The sequence below is a fragment of the Oratosquilla oratoria genome, chromosome 20, assembly GCF_046742065.1.
Source record: "Oratosquilla oratoria isolate Oo_2021 chromosome 20, ASM4674206v1, whole genome shotgun sequence".
NCBI lineage: Eukaryota > Metazoa > Arthropoda > Malacostraca > Stomatopoda > Squillidae > Oratosquilla > Oratosquilla oratoria.
The window spans coordinates 23,002,045-23,027,044 of record NC_134796.1 but is presented as its reverse complement, the minus strand read 5'-3'; the positions used below and the strand labels follow the sequence as shown (position 1 = coordinate 23,027,044).

At 44.6% G+C, this 25,000-nt stretch overlaps 1 protein-coding gene across 4 annotated transcripts in view; it reads right to left on the bottom strand.

Annotated features, from left to right (window-relative positions):
- Positions 1 to 25,000, bottom strand: part of kuz (zinc-dependent metalloprotease kuz) — a 594,360-nt gene that overhangs the window by 210,576 nt on the left and 358,784 nt on the right. For 3 of the 4 annotated variants that reach the window (XM_076203722.1, XM_076203723.1, XM_076203721.1), the window contains exons 2-3: positions 3,070 to 3,200; positions 2,526 to 2,716 (exon numbers count right to left, since the gene is read on the bottom strand). The exons of the other annotated variant lie outside the window; for it this stretch is intronic. In XM_076203722.1, the coding sequence (XP_076059837.1) occupies positions 2,526 to 2,716; positions 3,070 to 3,200 (322 nt within the window). The remainder of the gene's footprint in view (positions 1 to 2,525; positions 2,717 to 3,069; positions 3,201 to 25,000) is intronic. 4 annotated transcript variants of the gene reach the window in all.

Genomic DNA, 25,000 nt, shown 5'->3' with positions numbered 1-25,000 from the left:
GATTTTATTCCAAGGACAACACTCAGAGTAAATCCAAAGCAAAACACCAGATAAACATATTTTACCACAACACTTATACAGAAGCATACAAAAAAGATGAGAAAGCTGTCAGAGACATAATAAAGAAAAATTGCCACCCCGTAAACAAGGAAGATGAAATAAAAGTCATCATATACTATAAGAATCCCAAAACATCTTCACTAGTGATGGAAAATAACCTGTTCAAACCTGAGGCATTACAAAAAACCAATGTAATTTATGAATTCACTTGTCCAGAGGAAGACTTTGCACTTCCAGCGAGATACATTGGTCACACACAATGTACCTTAGGCAGAAGGTTAACATACCATCAGCAAACGGGGGCGATAAAAGAACACCTAAAGAAATGCCACAACATAGTAATCACAAGGGATTTAATATCTAAAAATACTAAAATCATTGGACACCATTATAATTCAAGAAAACTCCAGCTCTTAGAATCTATATACATTAGAGAAAAAGCCCCTTCCATCAATTTGCAATGCGACCTAATATCTAATATCCCCTTGTATAGCCATAAATTGCAACATTCCGCCTCTACCACCCCCTCCTCCTCAGCTTCACCCTCTCCTCTCCCTCCTCCTCCTCCTCCTCCCCCACCCCCTCCACACACCCCCTCTCCTCATCAGGTCTCTGAACCATTTAAAAGGGCAGAGGTCACGGGTAATCCGCTAATCTCCTCACACCTTCATAGGAGAAGGTCGCCCCGGGTCAATATGTAGCCGTTCGCCATCCTTTTCACCTAAGGCAAGAAGTAGTTATTAATATTATTATTATCATTATTATTATTAATAATATTATCTTTAGTGTTATTATTCATTCAAATTTAAAATGTAAATGTAATTGTAAGATTTGATATAAATTGTAAATGTGTAACAATCAATGTAATTCAGACTAGTATCATAAATATCTATTGTATCTTTAAAACAGAAATACCAGAAGATGTCTTATTAGAGACGAAACGTCGTGTAATAAAATGGAGAAGTATAATGAATTGGTCTATGCCCACCCTATCCAAGGGAAGAATATAATTAGAAAAATAGAAAATACAAGAAAGAAATTCAACAACTTCCAGAATGCTGTCGTATTCAATCAAACATGTTTAAAAGAGAACCTGCTCCCAAAATACACAAATATATATATATATATATATATATATATATATATATATATATATATATATATATATATATGTATATTGTGAGGGCGAACGAGGAACTATGTTCTCTCGGCCCCTTAAAGTAATACCAGTTCGGGTGCTACTAGATCTGCTGGGGTTTGAATCAAACATCGAAAAGAATTAATGGATTTAAAAGAGTTAGCGAATACATTAAACCATCATAAGTGTACAATAGAATGTTGTAGAAGGGGGAACTTCTGATACGAGATGCTCAGCACTTCGAACCTCCGTATCGTGACGACAGTAACAATGTTCGGGTGCGTATGGACGAACCGTTCCGGCCCAATCGGGTGCGGTTTGTCTTGAGAACAGCAAAGACGAGAAGACTCGACGTCGAGTAGCCTGCGACTGGAGTAATTAGGACTTGGGGTTGGCGTGGCAGTGGGTAGTCTTCGCAGGACGTCTTCTGATCAAGTTCTACCGACGTTGGGGGAAGAGGGATATATATACCCCAAAAACTGCTGACGTGGCCGCTCCGCGCAGGCGCAGTCTTCTCGGGCTTCGAAGCTCGAGGCAGACTCGCTCGTTGGATTGGTGTGCAAACAAGCCCATTCGCCGAGGTGGGGAGCAGAACGACCATCAGTGCAGCCACGAGTGAATCGACTTGTAGCCGGGGGAAGGGGGATGGGCCCTTACACTACCCCCGGGACAAGAATCTACTAGTAGATTAAAACAAAATGAATGGTAACTTACAAGAGGATGAAAGTAAAATATAACCTAGCCAGGATTTAAGATCTACTTAGGAGGTCAGCACCTAAATTGTCTTTTCCAGCAATGTGGACAACTCTAATTTCATATGCCTGAAGGGCCAAAGCCCAACGAAGGAGCCGGTCATTCTTTCCTTTGAAGGTAGCTAAATACAAGAGAGGTTTGTGATCAACTTCTAACAAGAACTCTTTGCCACGGAGATAATAATCAAACCTGGAGATGGAGAAAACGACCGCAAGACATTCACGCTCGATGGTGAAGTATCTCTTCTCACGATCCAGAAGTTTCCTACTGGCATATGCGACGGGATGTGGACATTCATCGTGATACTGGAGCAGAACAGCCCCCAGACCATAAAGAGAGGCATCGGTCCTAAGGACGAAGGTCACCTTAGGATCGGACAACAGCAAGATGGGTTGTGAAGATATGGCAGCCTTCAAATGGCAGAAACGATCCAAGAGGTCTTCGGTCCAAGGGAGAGGTTCCGGGCTAGTCTCCCTTAGTAGATCAGATAAGGGGCCGGTGTAGTTGTAGGCCTGAGGAATAAACAACTTATAAAATGAGATTAGACCAAGGAAGGTCCTAAGTAACTTCTTACTGGTTGGTGGAGGTATGCGGGTTATAGCCTCAATCTTGTTATGTTGAGGTCTTAAAGAGGTTCCGTCTAAAACGAAGCCAAGGTATTGGATGGAAGAAACTCCAAATCTACACTTCGAAGGCTTGACAGTCAGATGGTGGTCCCGTAGACGTTCGAAGACGCGATGTAGAGCTTCAAGATGTCCATCCCAGCTTTTAGAAAAAATAAAAATGTTGTCAAAATAAAAGCATATATTTGGTAAATCCGCCAATACCAGTCTCATCAGGCGGATGTAAGTAGCACCTGCCGTTACCAGACCAAAGGGCATTCGGCAGAATTCCATCAAACCTAGATGAGTGGGAAAAGACGTTAGAGCTTTGGCTTTGTCTGAAAGAGGTACTTGGTAATATGCCTTGCAGAGGTCCAGTTCACTAAAGTACCTAGCGCCAGAGAATTTGTACAAATCTTCTTCCATGCTGCAGGTTGGTTCAGCATGAAATACTGTGACAGAGTTTAGTTGGGGATAGTCGATGGCCATCCTATAGGATCCATCAGTTTTTCTTACCATGACAACAGGCGAAGAATGAGGAGAGGAGGATCGTTGGATAATCCCTTGCCGGAAGAGGGTTTCGACCTCCTTCTCGAAGACAGGTCTAAGGTGGATTGGCACCGGGTACACTTTGGCCTGTACTCTGTCTGTAGTGGTAAATTGTATGTCATGCGTTAGAGTGGAGGTACATCCGGGCTCGTCAGAGAAAACATCTTTATACTCACACATAAAATTCTGAAGTTGGACTAGCTGATCCGGGTTGAGTTGTTCCACTTCGGGTTTATCAGTCGAAGGGGAGAGGGTTATGCCGTCAGGTGTCAAAGGCAACTGTGAAAGAAGATCACAAGGATCTCCTTCGTCGATGATGGATACCTTCTCGTTTCCTGGGGCGGAAAGTTCTTCTATGGCGGAAATCTCATCCATCAGTTCCAACTGCTGCACCTGGGCCCTGCGATGATATCCTTTTAAAATGTTTGCATGGTAAAGTCTGTCCTCGAGGGGTCTCTATTGCGTAATTCGCTTCCCCACGTCTCTCCAATACCTTGTAGGGTCCATTCCAAGTGACAAGGAGTTTACTGGTATCACTAGGCAGGAGTACTAGAACTTCATCACCTGGTTTAAATTGACGGTTTTGCGACTTCAGATCGAAGTACGCCTTGTACCGAGAACTGCTGATGCCGGCTTGTTGCGCAGCCATTTTAGAACATTCTGCCAGCTTCTCCTGTAGTTCTATTACATATTGGAAGCTGGACCTTTCTTCCTCGTGGAGGGTACGGTTTTCCCACAGATCTCTTAAAACTGTGAGTGGGCCTCTAACTGACCGACCGTACAACAACTCGAAGGCTGAAAACCCCGTCCTATCGCTCGGGAGTTCTCCGAGGGCGAATAAGGTTGGGATTAAGTACCTATGCCACTCACGGGGCTTCTCAGCACACAACTTACGGAGAATAGCCTTCAAGGGGCCATGTAGTCTCTCAATCCTACCATTTCCACTAGGATGGAGGGGAGTGGTGAAGATAGGTTTCACCCCCAACATTCGGTGGAGTTCCTTCATTAAATTAGACGTGAATTGGGTACCTCTGTCCGAAAGTATTTCCCGGGGAATACCAACTCTCGAGAAAATAGTTAATAAGGCCTCAGCGACCGAAATAGAGTCTATATCTTTTAAGGGAACTGCTTCAGGAAATCCAGTGGCAAAATCAATAATGTGCCTGTGTCCATCGGAAGATGCTGGAGAAAGAGGTCCAACCAAGTCTATGGCAACACGGGCGACAGGTTCAGTGACGATGGGCATGGGTTGTAATGGGACTGGTGGTACTCGTCCCTTCGCTGAGAAGCTTTGACATTTGTCACAAGACCGACAGAAGGTTCTGATGTCTGTTCCCATACCAGGCCAGTAAAATTGTTCTGCGACCTTTAATTCCGTCTTCCGGTGAGAGAAGTGTCCAGCTAAAGGGCTCTCATGAGCAATGGAGAGGATAATAGGGCGACAATCACGGGGACCAATGTAGACTTTCCTACCTAATCAGGGCGACTAGAAGTCAAACATTTCCGATAGAGGAGACCGTCCGTCTTGCCAAACTGGTAAGTAGACCCGTTCTTCGTTTGATCTGTTTCTCCCGAGACTGCTTTTGCTCTAGCGGCAGAGAGTGTCTCACACGAGGAATGGAGTAGACCGAAATCGTCGGGCGTCACCGAGAGAGGTTGTAGGGCAGGCAGAGCTAAGGGGTGAATCCGTTTCATTTTGCCGGCTCGGGTCTGGACTGCACATACTAGATGCTTGGGAGAGGGCGTAGCAGTTTGTGTCGGGCGTGGAATAGCGGAGTCACCAGCTGGAGGGGAACATTCAGATATATTAGGATCTTTAACGCCTGGAACGTTACCAATTAAGACACTAGCAAATTTGATGGGTGCTCTGACGACGTCCGTCCATCCCTCGTAATAAGGACATCGAAGGTAACAAGATACGAGAGGAAAGGCATCTACTCGGCCCAAGTAGTCGGCAACATAGACTTTCTTGCAATTCGGGACATCTATATCTGGAAGCATCTCGCCTGATACGACTACGCAGGAACAGCCGGTGTCCCGGATTATAGTAGACACCCAGGCCCCATTGATGGTACCAGAGGCCTGGAAGTGAGGAACTGTTCTATCGGACAGGCAAAACCCTACCTTATATGGCTGCGTAGTTGACGTGCCTTCTTTGAAAGTGCGGGGATTCCTAGGGCAACGAGGCCGAATGTGTCCAATTTCTCCACAACCGTGACATGTCAAAGGTGGAGGGTCTTTTCGGCCGCTAGAAGGATTCGGGGTCATTGTGGTTACCTTAGGCGGCTTAGGTGGTCGAGAGAACTTCTTTGCATTTGGAACCGAAGTTCGAGGAAGATTAGGGTGGGCTGACGTCCAATCGTCAGCTAAACGAATGGCCTCAGTTAAAGTAGAGGGTCGTCGTTTCTTGATGAAAGCACGCAAGTCTGGATGGAGGGAAGACAAAAACTGGTCAAGGATCATAAAGTCTTTCAAATCATTGAAAGTATTCCCTACATCGGAGGAATCTAACCATGCCTGGAATAGTCTGGTTAGTTGAAATGAGAACCGAAGAAAATTTTCTCCTGAAGAAATCTTGGCATTCCGGAAGTCTACGCGGTAACCATCAGGAGTTTTGTTAAAACCTGACAATAAAGCTTTCTTCAATTTCTCATAGTTCTTAGTTATCTCTGGGGAGAGAGATATGTACATATCAGCTGCCTTCCCCGTGAGTAAGCTCCCCAGTCTCACGGCATAGCTGTCTGGGCTCAGCTTAAGTAGTTCTGCAATTCTCTCAAAACGGTTAAGGTAAGAGGCAATATCTTCTCCCTCTTATAATAGAGAGGGCTGGGGACGACTTACCGAATCATGTGGAGTCGCAGTAGGTTGCTTTGACACCGTGACACGAGCTAGCTCTAGCTCCTTTTCCGCTTCAATCTTGGCCTTCTCCTTCTCCTCTGCTTCAATCTTGGCTTTCTCCTTCTCCTTCTCTGCTTCAATCTTGGTCTTCTCCTTCTCTGCTTCAATTTCAGCTAAGCGGATCTTATGCTCATTTTCCTCCTTCTTGGCTCGTCGCTCTTTTTCACGTTCTTCTCGTTCAATTGCTTGCTGTTCGATGACGTATTTGCCGATATCTCCTCCTGTGAGGCCTAAAGCCATAGCTTGTTCCTTAAGCTCCTGAACATAAGTAATATTGACGAGAATAAGTAACGAATAAGGTACAAGTCAACAAACAAGATGCGTGTCAACGAACAAGAGAACAAGATACGTGTCAATGAACAAAACAAATAAGATACGTGTCAACGACTAAAGAAATAAACTGCACAACCAAGGGACATCAAATAACACGGAAAGTAAACGAAATAATCATAATTAAGCAGAAGCAAAAAATACAAGGGACGTAAATGCATCAAACACATATAAGCTGTAAGACAAGGAATATTACTCGCTTTCAGCAAATGGAACAATTTTACCCACTTCAAAATGCCACAACGTAAGGTATCTATTACACACGTAAACAGCTATGAAACAATCAAAACCTCAAAGCACAAGAGGACTCACTTCCGGGCCACAGACAGTGAGTGCGCGTTCAAAGCGACTTAGAGCCCAGCAAACACACTTGTAGCACCAATCCTGGCAAGGTCGCCAGAAATGCGAGGGTAAACGAGGAACTATATTCTCTCGGCCCCTTAAAGTAATACCAGTTCGGTTGCTACTAGATCTGCTGGGGTTTGAATCAAACATCGAAAAGAATTAATAGATTTAAAAGAGTTAGCGAATATATTAAACCATCAAAAGTGTACAATAGAATGTTGTAGAAGGGGGAACATCTGATACGAGGTGCTCAGCACTTCGAACCTCCGTATCGTGACGACAGTAACAATGTTCGGGTGCGTATGGACGAACCGTTCCGGCCCAATCGGGTGCGGTTTGTCTTGAGAACAGCAAAGACGAGAAGACTCGACGTCGAGTAGCCTGCGACTGGAGTAATTAGGACTTGGGGTTGGCGTGGCAGTGGGTAGTCTTCGCAGGACGTCTTCTGATCAAGTTCTACCGACGTTGGGGGAAGAGGGATATATATACCCCAAAAACTGCTGACGTGGCCGCTCCGCGCAGGTGCAGTCTTCTCGGGCTTCGAAGCTCGAGGCAGACTCGCTCGTTGGATTGGTGTGCAAACAAGCCCATTCGCCGAGGTGGGGAGCAGAACGACCATCAGTGCAGCCACGATAAATTGACTTGTAGCCGGGGGAAGGGGGATGGGCCCTTACAACATATATATGTATATATATATGTATATGTATATATATCTATGCATATATATGTATATATATAAGTCTGCATATATATTATATATATATATATATATATATATATATATATATATATATATACACATAAATATACATATACCAAGGCTTTTCCCCCCTTACAAGGGAGGTGGGGGAAAAGAATACTGCCACCAAGTATTTCCACTTGGATGGTAAGAGGCGAGAAGAAAGGGACGGGGATTGGGCTAGGCATCCTTCTCCTTGTAGCCCCACAGGGGACATTCCTAAACGAAAAAGTAAAGGCATAATATATATATATATATATATATATATATATATATATATATATATATACATATATATATCATCTCTCTTTATAGTGCAATGGGCTAAGTCACTGACGCCTTGTCACGTCCGAGCTGAGTTCGAGTCCTCGGCTCGACCACGTTTCAATTTCCAACATATTCGCTTCCTTTGAACTCCCCGTTGGTCTCGACTACGATGGCATGGTATTAAAAGTGAACTGTGGTTGAAAAGATGGTATGTATATGTGTGTGTGTGTATGTGTATGTGTATGTATATATATATATATATATATATATGTGTATATATATATATACATATATATATATATAATCCTGCTATGGCCAGATTATATTATTATAAGCAGAGGAAAAAGGTCACCTACCGCATGCAGATCAAATACATAAAGTAAGTCAGTGACCCGAACAGGGAGGTCAACTGTATCTTCCCCTCTTCCTCCTTTGTTCTATCCTCTCCTCTTCTCGATTTCATCTCCCCCGCCCGGCTCTTCTTTCTCCCCTCCCTTTGCACTTTTCAAACTTTTTTTTCTCCCTACCATTTCTCCCCCCTATCGTCGTTTTTCTCTTCCTCGTTCTTTTGCTTTCCACCTTTTTCTCCATCCTTGAGCCGTGTCGGCTCCAGGATCCGTGATCCCCCCAGCTCTCCTACCTTCCGGGTCAATGTACCGGACCCGTCCTTCACACAAACATGCACAGTTCTCTCTCTCTCTCTTGGCCCTTCCCCAATCCTTTACCAATCCTGATCCTCCTCTCTCCCTCTTCTTCACCCCCTTCCTCCATCTATACCTGTTCGACAAGTCTCCTCCCACATGGGCATTCTGAATGCAAGCTCAACTCGTCCACTCTCACACACACACACACACACACACACACACACACACACACACACACACACACACACACAATGACCATTCACACAAAGCCAAGCAATCCAATCCTAACCTGCAATGTGTTTGATAAATGAAGACGCGAACGCAGTTCTAAATTTTCTTTAGTTCATCCTCCAATTACGCCCCCTTCTTCCGCGTCCCCACTCCATCGGCACACCTGTTCGACAACTCAACCGCGGCGCAGGCCCTCGCTCTCGTTATTTCCACCCTTCTCCACATACGCAGTTCTATTCTTCAGTTATGTTACTGTAAGCTCTACCCTTGCTCAAAGTTATTTTTCTCGGTGCCATAACCTTCCCAATTCTTCCCACTTTCTCCTCCCCCCGATGCTGCTGTTCTTCATTTATCGCCAACACGGAGTTTGCTTCCCACCCATCCCACGCAGGCACATTTCAGTTTCAATAGGGTATAATTGCAACAATAATTAGAACTATACTACGATTTCTAAAATCCGAATACAACGTTATCCATTTTCCATACACAATGACACGGTATAAGATATGTTCTAGTCAACAGAAATACATTAAATGTTCTAAAGCAAATATACATTGTTGGTAACCACATCTTCATTCAAAACTTTCGACTACGACTTACACCTCCCAAATCTCGACTCCCGGCATACCTTCCTACCAGTATCCCTCCTCCTTCACCAACTCGCCCACCTGTGACGTCGGCCAATCTCACCACCAACTCCCCACACACGTTCATTTCAGTTCCTCCGTATCCCTCCCCATCCTTCAAATATCCTCTCCCCCTACATCCCCTCCTATGCCCCCTAACATCCACTTCCCCATACACGCTCAATATCCGTCTTTCCCCATACATCCTTTGAAGGCCATCCATTCCCCTCTCCCACCCCCTTGCTTCCCTCGCAACATCTCTAGCGCCCCTCCCCATCCAACAACATCCCTAACCTCCTCTCCTCCGCGAAGCAAATTCAATCATGCAAATATTTTTATTGTCCCCTGGAATATGACGACATTTCCACTTGGGGCCAGAATTGGCTCAAGTCTCCTTGTCTCCCCCCTCCCCATCCCCTTTTCTCTCGCCTTGTTTTTTAGAACCCCCTCCCTACCGTCTACTGTGGCATACCTCAAGGATCCTGTCGCAGGGCTAAAGACAAGTTCAATCCTTTCGTTACGATGAAGTACTTTTAGTGCTTTATTCTGTCTAAAGTAGCAACGATTTCACTCTGTGGAAAGGGCTCTTACAGCAATGGATGGGTCAAACTCCTCTTTCTTAGTTTATGACTATTTGATCACTCTATTTCATCTTTTTTTTTCTCTCTCTTTCTTCTTAGGGCAGGGGTTACCACTGAATAGAAATGTAATAGATTGGATCTCCCCTCTAAAACACACAAAATAAATGTATATATATATATATATATATATATATATATATATATATATATATATATATATATATATGTGTATGTATATGTATCTCCATGGCGGAGATAGGTTGAGTATAAAGTTCGCGTATACATAACTCGAGCATATATACAAGAAATAGTGCTGAACTTATATCCCTCTTGATGGTTGAGTTGGTTAAGTCACTGCCCTTTTGTTACGTATCGACTAAGTTCGAGTCAGTCTGAGCGTCTCAGTTTCCGAATATGCTTTCATCGAATTACATACTCTTATTAGTCTCGATCGTGTTTGCAATGAATTAAAATGGAAATAAGTTAATGTGGTTGACCAAATTCATATATATATATACATATATATATATATATATATATATATATATATATATATACACATATCTTCAATACTACCCTGTAACTATGTATAAAGAGAGCGAGGTTAAGAACCAAGCTGAGAGGAAGCATAAGAACATAAGAATGAAGGAGACTGCAAGAGACCATAAGGCCTACACTAGGTAACTGTGCGTGTGATTCACCATAGTCTTGGATCACGTGTTGGACTCGTGATCGACAGCTATTTTCCTCTCGGAAGAGAGCTCAGAGCTCATATATGACCGATCTATGAGTAAGGCTGTGACCTTACACCCACGCACACACCCCAACTCAGCGAAACTAAATTTATTTCAGTCCTGGACGGGATTCGAACCCGGACCACCGTAGTGACAGCCGAAAACTCTACCACTGCGCCACGAGTTTTGTGTGTGTGTGTGTGTCTGTGTGTGTATTCACTTGGTCTTTGGATCACGTGTTGGACTCGTGATCGACAGCTATTTCCCTCCTGGAAGAGAGCTCAGAGCTCGTAGGTCCGATCTATGGGTAATGCTATGACCTTGCACACACACACACACCCAACTCCCCGCCCACGAGAGTCAGAGTAACGACCCGAGGCACAGCGATGCCGAAATAATTTCGGCCCTGGGCAGGATTCGAACTGGCTACTGGGAGCACTTCTGCTTCCCAGTTCAGCGCTCTACCAACTGTGACACCGAGTCGGTACTCTGTGTGTGTGTGTGTGTGTGTGTGTGTGTGTGTGTGTGTGTGTGTGTGTGTGTGTGTGTGTGTGTGTGTGTGACCCCACGTACACCCCGCCCACAGAAGCTGAATGGGGTCTCGCTTTCTTGGGACTCTATTCCAGCCATGGATTATCCATCAGAAGCATAAAAAATTCCTATTGACATTTCTACAACAACAGATGCACAATGAGTTCAAGGTATTAACTGTTTTATGAGGGTAACGCCCTTCGTGCGTGTGTGCTCGAACTGGGACCAGTCAGGCGGCTTTCTTCAGAAGGGGAACTGACGACAGACTCCTTATCACCCTGGTATTGACCTTCAAACGCGAAATAAGAAGAGGAATAAGAAGAGAAAGAAGAAGAACAAGAGAAAGAAGAGGAAGAGAAAGAAGAGGAAGAGAAAAGAGGAAGAGAGAGAGATGGTACCTTGTTCAAGGGGACTGACAAGGTTTCAATTTGTCCTCTCTAGTCTGCATTCCATACATCTTTCGCTTAAAAACAAAAACAAAAAAAACATACAAATTGAAATTCTAACTTTCGCCTCAGTGTCACCTCCCTTTCCTTACCAAGCGGCACTTTTCCTCGTCTTCCCCTCGACGCCAAGCTACTTTATTCATCTCCACAACACTATCTTAGTAACGAGGAGGACGAGGCGGGTTGTGGCCAATCGTGAGTAGCCCCTTCCATTCCACGTGTTATTTTTATTGACTGCCGCCAGGCTATTCTATTCATCTGCATGGTGCCCCCAGCTCGGTAGGAAAGGGGTTATATTTTGGTCTCCTTGCGTAACAGCACCAGGTTATGTGAATAAACACAAGAGATAATCTAATGTCTACCAACCAATCACTCTGCCTACTTGTACCCCTGTTTTTGTTTGTTAATTGATTTTACAGGAATCAATATGCGTTGCTGTTATTGTTGTGACACCGGCGTCCTGCCAGAGGCGAGGTCCTCCAACCCGTGTATGTTTTTATTGTGTCTGTAATCTGCCAGTACTGTACAACTCGTAAATAGCTGGCAATAACACTCCAAAAATTGTACCATTTTTTAGTGGCGGCAACTGCACAATCTTCATGTCTTATGTGCCTCTATGACATACACCTGAAGATTTATCTATTTATTTTTTCATCTGCGGAAAACTGTTCTCGTATTCAAAAATTCAATTCCACTTAATCGAACCCTAAGGCCGTGTCCACACTGAGCCTCATGCAAAGCTGCATCAGGCAGTTGGCAGTGTTGAAGGCAGCGCCGAGTGTCCACACTGTCTGTCAGAGTGGACGCAGGTCCCACACTGACAGAGAGTGTGGACACTCGGCGCTGCATTCAGCACTGCCAACTGCCTCATACAACGCTGCACGAGGATCAGTGTGGACCAGGCTGAATGCGCGAATGATCTTGTATACTTATTCAACCTATCGCCAAACGAATTTATTCATCTGAAAGGAATCTTCTTACGCATCCGTGGTGAAGAAGCCAACCTGGGCGGGCGCTCCCGTCTCTTTACGATCTCCATCTCATCTCCCAGCACCGGGCGTTCAAGACGACCTGTCCCACGTCCGGGTAACGTCCTCTTCAGGGCCTCACCATCAAAAGACCCGGCAATCAATCCCAGACTCTATCGACCCACGGGGACCTCCGGTCTCCCTTCCTATCACCGGACCTCCCCCCCCCACACCCCCTTCCTGCTCCTCCATGCATGCACCTTCCATGGACTACCTCCTCTCGCCCCAGGTCGGTCTTTGCTTCTGATGGATCACCCACCCACCCCACCCCCCAGATTCTCACGATGGACCAATTCGGATTGTGTAGACTTAACTGGCTCTTGGACTGAGTGGGGAGAGAGAAGGAGGGAGGGAGGGAAGGAGGGAGGGGGGAGGGAGGGAGGGAGGGAGGGAGGGAGGGAGGGAAGGAGGGAGGGAGAGGGGGGAGAGAGAGGGGGAGAGAGACAGGGGGAGGGAGAGAGAGGGAGAGAGAGGGAAAGAGGGGGAGAGAGACAGGGGGAGAGGGAGGGGGAGAGAGACAGGGGAGGGGGAGGGGGAGAGGGACAGAGAGAGGGAGAAAGAGGGAGGGAGAGAGAGAAACCCGGTGATTCACCTGCCCTTCGCCAGAACAAAGTCCTCAGAGTGCGTCACCGCGTTGAAGGCTGGTAAGAAACGTTAAAAAAAAAAAAAAAAGAAGTTTGGAAGTTCGTGTTCGACGTTATATATATATATAATATATATATATGTATGCATGTATATATATATATATATATATATATATATATATATATATATATATATATGCAATAAAAACACTAGGAGCGTATGTTCACAAATGCGTAAGTAACCACTAGGAAAAGTAAACTAACGAAGCAGAGAGCTTTCGTATAATTACATCTTCAGTGCAGATACAAAGAAGGAATTATAAAATGAAGAAACAAGGTACAGAATATATGACATAGTGAAGAAGGCATTCGGAGAGGTAGTGGAAGAAGTACACGTGACGGACGTTTGAACCGTCCTGGTAACCAACAAGTAAGGGACAACTGCTCGTAATTTATATTATAGTTTAAATAATTTTGAAATTTCATGAGAAATATAACTATCTAATTTGTACAAACCTTGATGAGCAGTTGTCCCATACTTGTTGGTTACCAGGACGGTTCAAACGTCCGTCACGTGTACTTCTTCCACTACCTCACCGAATGCCCTCTTCACTATGTCATATATTCTGTACCTTGTTTCTTCATTTTATAATTCCTTTGTATCTGCACTGAAGATGTAATTATACGAAAGCGCTCTGCTTCGTTAGTTTATTTTTCCTAGTGGTTATATATATATATGTACATATATATGTACATATATATACAAATATATAACGTCGAACACGAACCTCCAAACGTTTTTTCATCTTGAAACGTTTCTTACCAGCCTTCAACGCGGTGACGCACTCTGGGAACTTTGTTCTGGCGAAGGGCAGGTGATCTGAGGCAATCGAGGGATTAGTCGCAGGCCTAATACGAGGCCTCGACCTATTAGGATCCCCTTCAAAGCAGGGCCCGAGTCTTCAGCTCCATAAAATCTCCTGCCGTTAGCCAGAATCTAAAATGCGTATTACGTGTATCACCCGGCACTAACTAGAAACAAATATATAGAGTAACTCCTGAAGAGATACATTTGAGTTCCTGCAATACAGTGGCCACCCCCAGCACCAAAAGGGGCGAGTGGGTGGGTGTCAGACCCAATTGTTCCTGCTGCACCAGCCCCAGTTCCGCCGTTCTCTTGTTTACGGGTCCTCCTCCTCCTCCCTTTTCTTTCCCTCCTCTTCCTCCTCTTTTTCGGCCACCCGCCTGCCTGTTGCCAATCTCGACGGGGGGCGGGGCGACAACCGTCACTCTCCGGGCCATCACAATCCACCCCATCCTCATCCTCCTCCTTTTAGTTGTACACACGCATGTTTTATAAATTTCCCAAGTTTCGCACTGTTCGGCAACCCTTTCTCTTGACCGCACGTGACACGAAACAAATACCTAAGTTATCTTTTTTCTTCTTTAATCCGACCTCGTTTTATAACAAAAGGTCTACTGTTAACGAGCTTCATCATTGTAACAGTGCAATATGTTGATTTCCTTGTGGTGTTTTATAACACCTATTTCAATTTTGCAATCGAATAATCGCGGGAAAACAGTGTTTTACGTTATAGTATTGTCAATTCACTATAATATAAAATATCCATAATTGTTATTGTTGATCTGTAGCGAGCATTGGGGGAAGCATTTCACAATATTTTTCTCGTGGTACACTATCGGGATTTTAGTTATACCTATCTACCTGATCTCCCACAGTGGCATCTAGTGCGAGGTCTTCTCCCGCTAAAAACACGTGGACGACCAAGACGGAGAGGCTTGCAGGAATGACGTGACAGAGACTGGCGAAGTTGCGGGAACACTGACGAAAAAAAAAAAAAAAAAAAAAAAAAAAAAAGAGAGAGAGACACCTTTGTTTCGTTGCAATCATTCGTTGGTCTTCCGAGAGGTGATGACTCAAGCGACGTCGATGTCCCGCCCGGGTGCCGTGCCGCTGTGCTTCTTCCGGGACACGCGGTGGCACTTCCCCAAACCCCTTCCTGCCTTCCTTTGTCACCGACTTTAGTATCTGTTCTAGCTGCCGCCGCGTGGTTTTACTAATCAACCGAGGGAGGAAATGATGGAGTGGGTGTCCATCTCGAACCTACCCAGATCTACCCTTTCATTGCGATTTACAATTTGTTTCTTCTAGCTGTCGCCAGGCGATCTCTATGCGTCTGAAAGAAGCCTTTCCTGTTGTGGATCGGTTATCACACACACACATACACACGCGCGCGCACACACATACACAGATTACTACCACGGTTTTGTCTTCAATAGTATTTTTTGTGACGCCAGTGTTATGTTTTCCCCGACCACCTGTTCTCTCTCTCTTATTGTATCATAACTGATGTCCACTCCTATCTAGTTCATCTTAGCCATACCTTTGCATGCTGACGCATAGACTTTGTTCTGGCACGGTTGCCGTAGGTTAGCACAAACTCATAACATGAAGAATTTCGTCGGCCTTTTTAGTAAGCGTACATCTTCACTCCCTAATTTCAACACGGTGGTATACGGTGAATATCTTTGTTTTTCCTGTCGCCAGCCGATTTTATTCACCTGGAGGAAGAAAGGAACAAAGAGGTCTCGAACGGTCGCGACCCTAATTCGGCTCAACTTCGCTTCGCCGATAAACAAACTTCGGCTGGCGACAGGAACAATAACAAGGATACTTTTATATTTACCATTGGAAAAGGTGGCGGTGGTGGTGGTATTATTACTTTTACACGTACAACCAAGGTCTCTCAGCTTATACTCATCTATTTATTTTCTTATTTTCTATATACCTCTCCGAATCCTGTATTGCTATTTCATTCTCACCATCGTTCCCGGAACAGGAGCCTTTGCCGCCGCGTCAACCCCAATCAATTCGGCGGCCGTCTTCGCGGTCTTCCTCGACTTGAAGTTGCCCGTCGCCCGTTGACCTTCCTCCCTCCCTCCCTCTCTCTCTCGAGGCAATTTCCATGAAACCTGAGCGAAGGTCGATCACGTGTGTAGGTGTGTGTGTGTGTGTGCATGCGTGCGTGTGTGTGTGCATGCATGCGTGTGTGTGTGTGTGTGTGCATGCGTGTGTGTGTGGATGTGTGTGTGGATGTACATGAGAGCGCGCGTGCGTGCGTGTAATAATAATAGGTTTATTGGGTATAGCAGCATTAATGCTGAAGATATACATCCTACATGAATATAACATTATAAAACTATGACAGTGAAAAGATGTTACATTCAAAAAATAAAACAAAAAATAGTAAGTTAAGGAATAGGTGTGTAGTACAACAATATCAATTCTTGTTGATTAAGTCCACAAATGTTAGTATGGGGCTCTTCTTAAAACGGTCGATGCATGGTCTGATCGGTTTGATGATATTATGGTGCCGCACCTGCAGCCGTGGTCGTGGTACCTGTGGAGGTAACAGGTTCCGGTGCCAAGGATGTTTAACTAGGGTGACCGCAAACGACCTCAGACTCCAAAGATAGTGGTCAGCAAGGGTAGGTAGTCCTACTGTGATGAGAGCGTGCTGATAGATGGTGTATTCTTCGTCAAGGATTGTGCGACAGGCTCTTTTCTGCACTTTCTCCAGCTGTCGCTGCTGCGTGATTGTGAGTGAGGAGGTCCAGGAGGGTGATGCGTACATCAACTTGGGTAAAATGAAGGAAGTGTAGATGGTCTTGAGATCTTCAGCCTGAGCCCCTAATGAACTCAGTCGACGCAGCATATACAGCTTGTAGGAGGCTGCCCTGACGGTGTTGGCGGTGTTCTTCCAGGTCAACTTATTGTCGATGGTTATCCCCAGCAGCTTAGTTAACTGGACCACTTGTGGGGGCTGGCTGTCAATTGTCAGCAGGAGGGGGGGGAACGTCATTGGAGGTGTGGAAGTGCATTACCACAGTTTTCTTGTGGTTGATGGAGACTTTGTTAAGCACTGTCCATGTGTGTAGCTTGTCCAGCGTGTCCTGCAGTGGGTCGTAGTTCAGGTCAGTGTTGGACACAGAGATTCCCACCGAGCAGTCATCAACATATTTCCACCTGTGCGCTGTGCCTCCCAGGGCATCGTTTATGAGTATCAGGAAACACAGTGGCCCCATTCTTGTTCCCTGTGTTACCCCACAGGGTAGGTGCTTGACTGCATAGACGTGTCCCTGATATCTGACAGCTTGACAACGGTCCGTCAGGATGTCAGATAGCCAAGCCTCCAAGGAGGTAAGAAGGCCAAGGTGGATGGCTTTGGTGATGATAGTGGTATGATCAACAAGGTCGAAGGCTTTCTTGAAGTCAATGAACGCCACTGCAAGTGAAGTCTTGCGCTGCTCGAGATTTTTATAAAGTCAAGGAAGCTAATAAGATAGTGGTGGAAGATGTTTTCACATTACCAAACTGCTGGAGATCAATGAATTTGCTGATTTTGGAGTATTCCCACTCGAAGACAAAATCCTCACAAATAAGACTAGGAATGGGATATTAATGGGTCCGAGATCATTAAAGGATTGGGGATTGGAAGATTTGGGGATGGGAGTAATGAAGCCTGTCTTCCAATCCGTGGGACATTTGCTCTGAGAGGCATTGATTATTGAACAGATCGGGATGGCAAGTTCGCGAGCAAATTCACGATAAAGTTTGATGGGTGTAGATGACCGCTTTGATTTGATGCTAGCGAGGTTATTGGCAACCTGAAAAAAACATGTACTGTGGGGGTGGGATGGAAGAAAGCAGGAAGGAGAGGTCAATACCGGGCAGCGTTTGACAGATGGATGCGAAGTGGTCATTTAATTGCTCAGCCGCAAGGTCTGGTGAAAATTGTGATAGGAAGGGGATGTCAGATGCCTGCCTCATACCACACAAGCTTTTGACCCTGTTAAACCACAGGCTGCTGTTCTAATGTAATTGTTTGATCTTGCTGGGGTAGTACATTTTCTTGGCTCTTTTTATTTCCCTTATGGCTTTGTTCCGGCGTTGTCTAAAGAGGTTGATGTCATTGTAAAAAGCTTTAGCACGCTGTTGAATCAGTCTTTTAATCCTGGGAGTGATCCATAGGGCATCGGCTGGGTGTGTCCACGTCTGCTTCAAAGGGGAGTAACGATCGAAGGCCTGCGTAATTATATTGATATAGATGTCCCACTTCTCCTGAACTCCCTCCACTGCGAGCACCTCTGTCTATGGATGTTGAGTAATCCATTGTCCAAATTCACGCAAGTGTGAGTCGGGCATGGTCCTGTGAAAGCGAGTGGTGATGCTGTGTGCAAACGAAGTAGTGCTGGCCGGCGACCACAGGATGGAAGTGTGGGTGGACCGACCAACTGGGGGGAGGGGTCGAGGAGGGAGGTACAGTTCACTCATGTCACTTAGAGAGAGGTCAAGCGTGTTGACGCCATGTGTGGCGAAGTTGACGTGTTGTGGTATATGTAGATGTTTTTGAATATCACTGGTGTTTAACTCATTGAAATCCTCACATAGGACCAACCTAGCACCGAGGTATTTGGCCTTGAGACTGTCTGCCGTGCTAATAATGTATTCCACCAAAGCGTCGGCCGATGGAGCTCGTGGGGGGGGGGGGGTTACACTACACACAAAATGATGGAGGCTGTGGTTGTTATGGAGTACGTATCCCTCAATTTCGCATATTTCGGGCACTATTTGCCATGCTTCCGTAATTGCAACTACACCCACATTAAGTGACAATACAGTAGCAGTGAGTTCATCTACTTTTTTACACAGAGAGGTAACGTAAAAAAAAAAAGTAAATCATACCAGTCTTGGGACCTCAATGACAGGTTTCGGTGTTATCACTGTCCTCAATCTACTCGTTCTAACTATATTAATGTATCTATGATGGTTGCGTCCCGCCCTACATCCACGGTTAGGAAATAGGTTTAGTTCTTTGAGGTGTCTTATCACAGGTGAAGGAGGGTAACCACACCCTGATCTTAATTGATACAGTTTGCCTGCACTGTAGTGTAGACGGGTGAGAATAGACATCTTAACTAAGTGGTGCACTATTATCACCACTCAGTGAAGAGCGTCACTATAAAAAAAAATATCCGTTCATTTAAAACAACACTTGGACATCACACACTGATGTTAAAAGTAACAACAGGGGGAGTGGGTCAACACACTGACCCTTGGCAGCCACAGGTGTGTGTGTGTGATTCACCTTGGTCTTTGGATCACGTGTTGGACTCGTGATCGACAGCTATTTCCTTCCCGGAAGAGAGCTCAGAGCTCGTACGACTGATCTATGGGTAATGCTATGATCTTACATGCACACACACACACCCAACTCCCCGCCCACGAGAGTTGGGCGGGGAGTTGTGTGTGTGTGTGTGTGTGTGTGTGTGTGTGTGTGTGTGTGTGTGTATGTGTGTGAGTGCGCGTGTGTGTGTGTGTGTGTGCGCGCGCGCGCGCGAGAAAACCACAGAAGTAAAGAAAGAGTGGACGGTAATATCTTTTGTATATTAGTTTAAAACAATATTCACAGCAGTAGGCAGGTTAAAATACACACAAATATAATATGCCCACACTCAGCTATAGTAAGCATTGACTACCTGCCATGCTGAAATAGTGGTCAAAAGTTTTGATCTTGGCTGTTCGTTTCCCTACGCAAACAAACCTTTGTTTCTCAGTATTCAATACAGTTTTTCTGTACAAGAAAGTGCTTCTTTCTGTAAAATGAGTATTGTACAGGAGCAAGATATATCAAATAATAAACAATAAAATGTATATTTCCAATAACAAAATACATAGTTTTGAAACTTTTGTCAACAAACGTGCGGCTGGAACAAAGATCGTCGTCGCATTGAAGTCATCCTTCCCAATGTTGGGATTCGTGTTGAAAATGGCCGCCATAAACAAAACTGGCATACACACATACACAATATATATATATATATATATATATATATATATATATATATATATATATACATACGAGTATATGACAGTAACCACTGCTTACGCAAGGGGGCGCTTCTCTTCAAAGCCGCCCTTCACTCCTGCCCTACATATCTGGACAGCCAAGGCAAGTGGTAGTTGTCACGCGTTCCCCTTATGATGGGATATTGACTGCATAAGTTATCTACTCACGTCCATGATTCCATTTCATCGGTGTGATATTGCGCCCCATGGATAGACGCACTGGCTGCTGAATGTCCACAGTCCTAATTTTCAAGGCACCACTAATGGCAAGCACTAATAACACCCCCACCCCCGTGGAAAATTAAATCAAGAAATGAATAACGGATCATCAAGACACACAATGGACGTACACATTATTCACATCCTCTCGTGTTTGTAACCTGACAAACAAGACTATGTTCTCTTTTCATTTTATTTATATTACTAACATAGATATATATTCCTCTAATAACACATTTCCACCTCTCTATAATGCGCGCGCACCCACACCCATACGCGCGCGCCCATGCACACCCACATACTAGTATACGCACCCCACCAAACATATGCACATACCTACACACTGAAAACACACCCACATATACGCATGCATACGCACATGCATCCCATCCACACACACACACACACACACACACACACACACACACACACGCACGCATATATATATATTACAAACACATAAATAACTCCACTCTCCATATGCAAAACCAAAATCTGATCCCATTTCTTCATTTCCTTTAAATTAATTAATTTTCGTTCGCTTCTTTGTTCGCAACCTCCGCACGTACTATGTCCCGCTGGACCTCTCCGGACCCTTACTTCTCCCTTTCTCTTCCTCTGTTCTCCGTTTTCAACTCCGTGACGCACTCTAGGGGTCTCGATCGATCAAGCCCCAGTACAGGACGGGGTCCGTCTCCCAGACACATGTTAAAATCTGAAAGATTTAAGGCTTTCTTTCGTGACAATAATCCCCCTTTCTTTCTTTCCAGCTCTTCCAGCCACGTTTCTCTCTCTCTCTCTCTCTCTCCCCCTTCCCCGTGATACCATTTCTCATTCCTATCTGCATACCCAGCTGGCAAGTACCAATTTCTAATTTTCTTTCATAATAATAAAATATGTGACCCACTCTGCAAAATTCTATTTCCCTCTATAATGATAAGAATCTTATTTATTTCTTTGCCCGCAGTGCTCTTTCCTCGCCATTTTTGGTCCTCTTGACGCTGCTCTCTAATTGGGAAAGAGAGCAACAACAACAACAACCTCACCTTGTTCCAAACCTTCCTCTCTGCCCTCGTTTCAATTCTCCTCCCTCTCCTTTCTTCTTTCTCCTTACATCACCTATCTAACTTAGATAACCAACTTCCAAATTTCTCATTTCTTCTGTAACAGGAATTCTCTTCTTTGTTTCTAGATTTTCCATCAACGTTATCTTTCTGCTCTCAGACTCCTCTCCTCTCCTCTCTCTCTCTCTCTCCGTTTGTCAGCACCACCTACCTCCTCTTCCTCCACCTCAGCCGCCTCCTCTTCCTCCGTCAGCTGGTGCTAATCGATAGCGCGTCGAGGCCAAGTCACCCCGGCCCCAGTGACGGGAGCCAATCAAAACGCGGCATCGCATGCTAGCGAGGTTTTCATTGGCCGACAGAGGAGGTCGGTTCAAAAAAGATCTCATTTCGAACGCGCTTTCATGGAATCGTTTCCAAAGTACCGCTGCGCTGGGTAAGGCCTTTGTTGCGGGGTGAGGAGCGCAGCTCTGCCTAAACATCGCATACCCTTAGCCTTGCCAGCCTGAGTCCACAATCTGCAAGCCTAAGTCCGCACGCTCTGGCACAAGCTGCAACCTTGAAACCCGTTCCAGCACGCTGAAACCTTGGTATCAAACGTTCTTTTCTTTCGATTCTCTAACCTTTGTAACCCATCTACAACCCATCCTATACAATCAAACTTTTGTGTGCTTTCTGGAAACTAGGCAACAAGGGAAAAAAATAAAATAAAACTTAATACACAATATACAACTCACCTTTAACACTAGCAAAACTTGGTAGGATATGCATTCTGCAACTCATCCTCAGTATGCCAGAAAGCCTTAGTAGGCATTCTACGACACATCACTAAGGAATAAACCTTTGTACGGAAGCAAACATTTGTACATTACATGCATCCTACCAGTACAGTATATATATATATATATATATATATTCTGCAACCTATCTTTAGTGGGCTGTAAAGCCTTAGTATGCTATCTGCAACTCACCCTTAGTATATGGCATTCTTAGTAGGCAGTCTCCAACCACCCTTAGTACACAAGTAAACCTTTGTACACATTTTGCAGAACACTTGAGCAGTCTATTTCGAGAACGCAACCTACCTCTACTACAGTTCGCCTCATGCGGCCTTTCGTAGGCAGGACAGCCTTAGTCGACAACTTCAGCTCCTCCTCAGAATCTGCCCTTCGGCTCGAGGCTTAGCCTAATGCCCTGATGTATTTGAGGCACTGTCTCTGAGGCCTTGGTAGGCCATCTTAGCTCTTCGGTCCGGCCTTAGTGTACATTTGATTATTTTCACATTTTTTAGTCTTATCATCTTATTACTAGTTTTTGCTTTCGTACTTCGGCTCGCCAAAACCCTTTGAAGATGATACTTCGCTTTACTATGATGATGCACTTTGCATTTTCTGTTACCGTTGTCGGCAAATTATTTCATCGAGTAGATGGCAGGATCCCCTGCTGTACAAGGGTTGCCGTTATCTCAACCTATCTTCACTCTGTCCTAAGGCAATTTATTCTAAGGCCTGACGATTCTATTCAGCGGAGGGGTAGGCCCTCACCTCAGCTGAATGAAATCGTCTGTCGGTATAAAAGATCATCAAATAAAGAGCAAAGTCTCTCCACACAATATCTAGGTTAATTTCCAAGTTGTCAGAGTATATCATAATCACATATGCATTCATTTATAAGTAGAAATATCAGCCCATGTGTAGAAATCAAGGTTAAAATTTCTTAAATATTATAAAACACAATACGACTACAACTACTACTCCTACTACTACTATTACTATCACCACCACCATTAATAAATAATAATAATAATAATAATAATAATAATAATAATAACAACAACAATAATAACAAAACACGACTTTTAACAACTGAACGTAAAAAAAAAAAAAAAAAAAGTTTGTGAAACCGAACACAAAAAACAGGCTCTACTAACAGTAAACTCTTCCAAGAATTCTTCATATTTGATCATTACGGAAACCTTCCATCAGTAGGCACTTTGATGCGACCAAAGCCACAACCTTTGCCCTACGTACATGGACAGCCGCAGCAAGTTACCAGTCGCCTAAACAAGACCGATACCCAATTCCTTCTCTCTCGACCAGCCAATTCAGCGATCTGAGTTACTCCCGCCCTGGTCTGAAAAATTACCTACTTGGAGGTTTTTGTTCTGGCTAGTGCCAGGTGATTCTATAATACAAATTTAAACAAACAAGAAAATAAAACCATACACGTTCACACGTTCTGCCCACATTCGCTCTTCAGAACCCTCACTCCGGCAAAGCCCAGACGAGTCCATTCAGCCTTGGGTCCGCCACGAACGGCCCAAACCACTTCCATCCACTTCATTAGCTGTGACGACGACGCACTTTAGGCATATTATTCTAGCTAACAGCAGTGACTACATTCACCTCAGGGGATGACATCATGAAGAGGTTAAATACTAATAAACTCAGCCTGATCAGACATAGTTAACTAGGTCATATCATAGTTCATTAACTATTAGTTAAGCCTACCTGTTAGCTGACTATGCTTAACTACATTGGCATACACGAGGATGTATGGGGTCCTTTCCCAAGATGCCGGGGCACCTTGTCAGCCGTCTTGACCACCACCCCCCCCGGTCCACCACGAGGAGGGAGGACTTGAGCTGCGCTGGGGTGAATGAAAACAGCCTGGCGCTCGCGAGACGCCCACACGAACACAATCCCGTCAAGTACGTCAGCGCAGGATCAGTTCTACGGTAGTCGAGGAGGCCCCTCGCTGCTGCTGAGACAGGTGGCAGCCTGCACCGGCGTGTGCAACGAGATCGGAACCAGGTAGCAACGATACAAAGAAAGACAAGGGGAGGGGGGCACTGCACGTTTTGACGCAATCCATCACTGACCAAGTTTCTCCATATTGAACTTTTTTTTTTCTCGTACATCGACTTCCCTAACATTCTCTCGTGCCGAGGCAGTGCTCCTTCGGCGAAGTCGGTGGCCGCTTCAGCGAATTCGAGGGGGAGGTGGAGGGGGAGGGGAGGTGGGGGAAAGGGGGAGGGAGCAGGAACAGGTTTCGTGCGATCATGTTCGCTAATTAACCGAAGACGTCTCGCTCGCTCGCTCGCTCCAGTTAGGTGCCGCCGCAGCCGCAAACCCCACAAAGGCCCATGACCAAGAGATCGTTACATTTTATATACTGTACGTACAAAACATGCACAAAACCTCGGGCGCACACACACACACAGACATGTACACGCTAGATACATATGTCAATAGCTACAAAATTTACGAAAACTATTAATGTCAATGTTCATATGCTTAATATAATACACAACCCAGACATGAATGCCATACATACATACATATATATATATATATATATATATATATATATATATATATATATATATATATATATATATATATATATATATGCGAATAAATCGCAAAAACACGTGATTCACAAAAATTTATAATAAAACCACTTGGAAAATAAAATGAAAGGTGACTGAAGGTTTTCGTCTATTTAAGAAAAAAATTTAAATAGACGAAAACGTTCGGTCACCTTTCATTTTATTTTCCAAGTGGTTTTATTACACACACACACACAGACTCACACATATATATACATATATATATATATATATATATATATATATATATGTTGGGACATTGTGACAAGTTGAAGACGGAGAAAGAAGTCACGGGTCTAGTTCAGTTTTTTT